Below are 2846 nucleotides of genomic sequence, written 5' to 3' on the forward strand. Positions count from 1 at the left end.
AACAAGTTGGAGAGGATTTTTTTTTTAAAAATGATTTTGCTTGGTGTAACTTGACGATGGGTATCTTGTTTTAGAGGATAAAGGTAAGGATTTCTCACCTTATAAGAAAAGGGAAAGATAATGGAATCTCATAGGATTCCTCTCCATAAAGATCAAGGACCAGAGAGTGGTCCCACTGCAAGGGTGACCTCGGGATGCTCTCTAGCCCCTTGGCTCTATAGAGAGGAGTTGGATCCGGAGATCTCACCCTCTCAATCATGTAAAGAATATTAATAGGCAACCCATAAATGTAGTATAATTTAATCCATACATTAACTTATTTGTCTAACTATTCCTAATCCATTGATACTAAGCTATTAATTTTCTCCAAAAGAAAAAAAGATACTAAGCTATTAATTCACAATAAAATCAAAATCTCCCACTCCCAAAATTTATAATACTACCTCCAAGATTTTCCATTGATGATGCTTACACCACCTTAGTTGTTTACTCATGTACTTTCCTATATTTGTCCATGTATTATTATCTAATGAGTGGGTGCATCCATTTGGTAGTTCTGAATTTTTGAATATCCACTTAACAAAATTAATTAGGCTAAAACTTGACACATGAGAAGGGACGCCCACCAAAATTTCAGCCCCATCGACCTACCATGTAGCACAACTAAGTAAACTACCTAAGAGCTAAATTTGATGGGTGGCCAACTGGCCATTATGTATAACTTCATCAAGGAGGGGATAAAAAAGGAGGGTGAATTTATGCCAGCCCTCAAAACTTAACCTATATTTACTCAAAATTCTCCCATGAATACTTCTTTGTGATTTCCCAATGAAGCAAGCTTTCACCTATCACCTCTTCTCCTCCATGGCCTTTTAAATGCTTAGATTACCTCTCATGGCATACTTTCACTATTTTTTGTTTCTCTTTATTTTTAAATCTACCTAACAGGTACGGATTAAAATAACCCAACTACATATTGTATATCCCTTTAGTACCTATATATCATTTTAGCATATACATGAACAGCCTCCAATCATAGGATGCACGTTCACTAAGATTCTTCATCAAACTAGTAAACTAATTTAAGCGTCAATTTAAACTAGGACATGGTTAGGCTAAATTAATATGTAGATAGAGATTGTGCTCTAAAATTTGTAAATCTACATCAAACACATCGAAGACGATGCATTATTGGATAAAGGGTGGTCATGTGGGTAGAAAAATTAAAAATATAGGCATTAGAAGATTAGTATAACATGAAATTTTCGTGTCATATATAATTAGGTCATCTTAATTTCAACTTAGGAAGTAGATTTAAAATTGAAGTGAAAATTATCGAGAAATGTGCCATCCAAGGATAGTTCAGAAATTTTAAAAAACCAAGGAAAAAGGTTTAAAAAAAAAAGTTCAAGCTTTGGCTGGATGTGTTCATGTGTTTGCCCTTTATCAAAGTGCTGATAAACTTTCTGAATGAACTTTACAAAAAGAGAAGTGTGGCTTTTTCTTTTCTTTTCTTGGCGCCTTTACTTTTTATACCCCAAACCAAGGGAGTGCTAATGCCACCAATCTTTTATTTTTCTCTTTCGAAAACTTTATTTTAGCAGCTCATTTGCTTAGTGTATGAACCTTAGTCACTAAGGAACAAGAATTCAGGTATCTTCATTGGCTCTCTTTGGTTCTGAATCTACAGGGAAAATAAGGAAGGGGGGAATATTGTTTCTGAAAAGGGATGCCAAAAATAGACATAGAAATTGGGGTTTTATTTTGACTATAAATAGTTGTAATGACCATCAACTAGTAGGGCCATACAGATACACACACACACACACAGAAAGAGAGAGTTCTATAAAAGAAACGAAGTTCTTTTTATTTCTTATTTAGGATACCAACAGTAAATTTTCTTAACTTACAAGATACAATCAAACAAATCCTTCTGACTACAATATATTTACATTGTACTAATTTGTGAGAATCAAACTTATCCAGTAATAAATATCGGCAAAACGAAAACCAGGGATCTCACAAGAACATATGAGTTATCAATTTTACACACAAAGTTGACTGACTGCACTACAGTCGCTAAATCTGTAGGCCGAGTCCCATAGATGAGCATCACAGTCTGTAGTCGCAGAACTAGAATACATACAGCAGGAAATCAGCACTTCAGTTGATGAGACATCATGGTCAAATAAAGTCAACCAGAAACAACACAGATCTGCAAATATTGCTCACTGGAGTTCGTCATTTGCAATCTTCTGATATAACAGGCTTCCACATAATTCTATTAGATGGGACAAGTTGAAGGCTAAATGGCAAGTCAGTAATCCCTTCATTATGCATCATGTGTCCTGATATTGTGTATACTGATGCAGTCGTCTACAATACCAAGACCACAGGCTTACCAAATAACAAAATCTGGATTAAATGCTAAGGCCTCTCTGTATATCATCTCCTTCATCTGATCTTCCGCTAAGGCCTGTCTCTCAAACTCAAAAGAGAAGGGTTCTGAGCAAAATGGTTCATCAGCAATATCATGCAATCTTGCAAGGTAAGGATGAGCAAGTGCTTCTTCAACTGCAGCAAAAGAGAAACTTGACATTCAGATACAATAAAAGTATAAAGAAGAATTGAACTCTAGAAGGATTACATCATCCAATGTTCCAATGTTTTCAGAGTTTGAATTTTCATATAATTATTCTTCTTCCATCTATGTCACTATTATGGTGGTGATGTTTCTTCTTGGTAAAGTCCATTGATTAGTTTGTTGATGACATGAAAAATGGTAAATATGGCAATCCACCCAAAACTACTGGAGTGCTTCCTCTTTGTACGTTTTTTTGTTTTGG

The 2846-nt window shown here is 35.1% G+C and overlaps 1 protein-coding gene across 2 annotated transcripts in view; it reads right to left on the reverse strand.

The window, feature by feature from the left end:
- Nucleotides 1-1848: 1848 nt before the first annotated feature.
- LOC122057882 (mitogen-activated protein kinase 3-like) overlaps nt 1849-2846 on the reverse strand; it is a 23737-nt gene continuing 22739 nt past the window's right edge. For both annotated transcript variants that reach the window (XM_042620230.1, XM_042620229.1), the window contains one exon: nt 1849-2574. In XM_042620230.1, coding sequence (XP_042476164.1) covers nt 2399-2574 — 176 coding nt within the window. In that variant the 3' untranslated portion in view covers nt 1849-2398. The remainder of the gene's footprint in view (nt 2575-2846) is intronic.

The sequence above is a fragment of the Macadamia integrifolia genome, chromosome 12 (assembly GCF_013358625.1).
Source record: "Macadamia integrifolia cultivar HAES 741 chromosome 12, SCU_Mint_v3, whole genome shotgun sequence".
Lineage (NCBI taxonomy): Eukaryota > Viridiplantae > Streptophyta > Magnoliopsida > Proteales > Proteaceae > Macadamia > Macadamia integrifolia.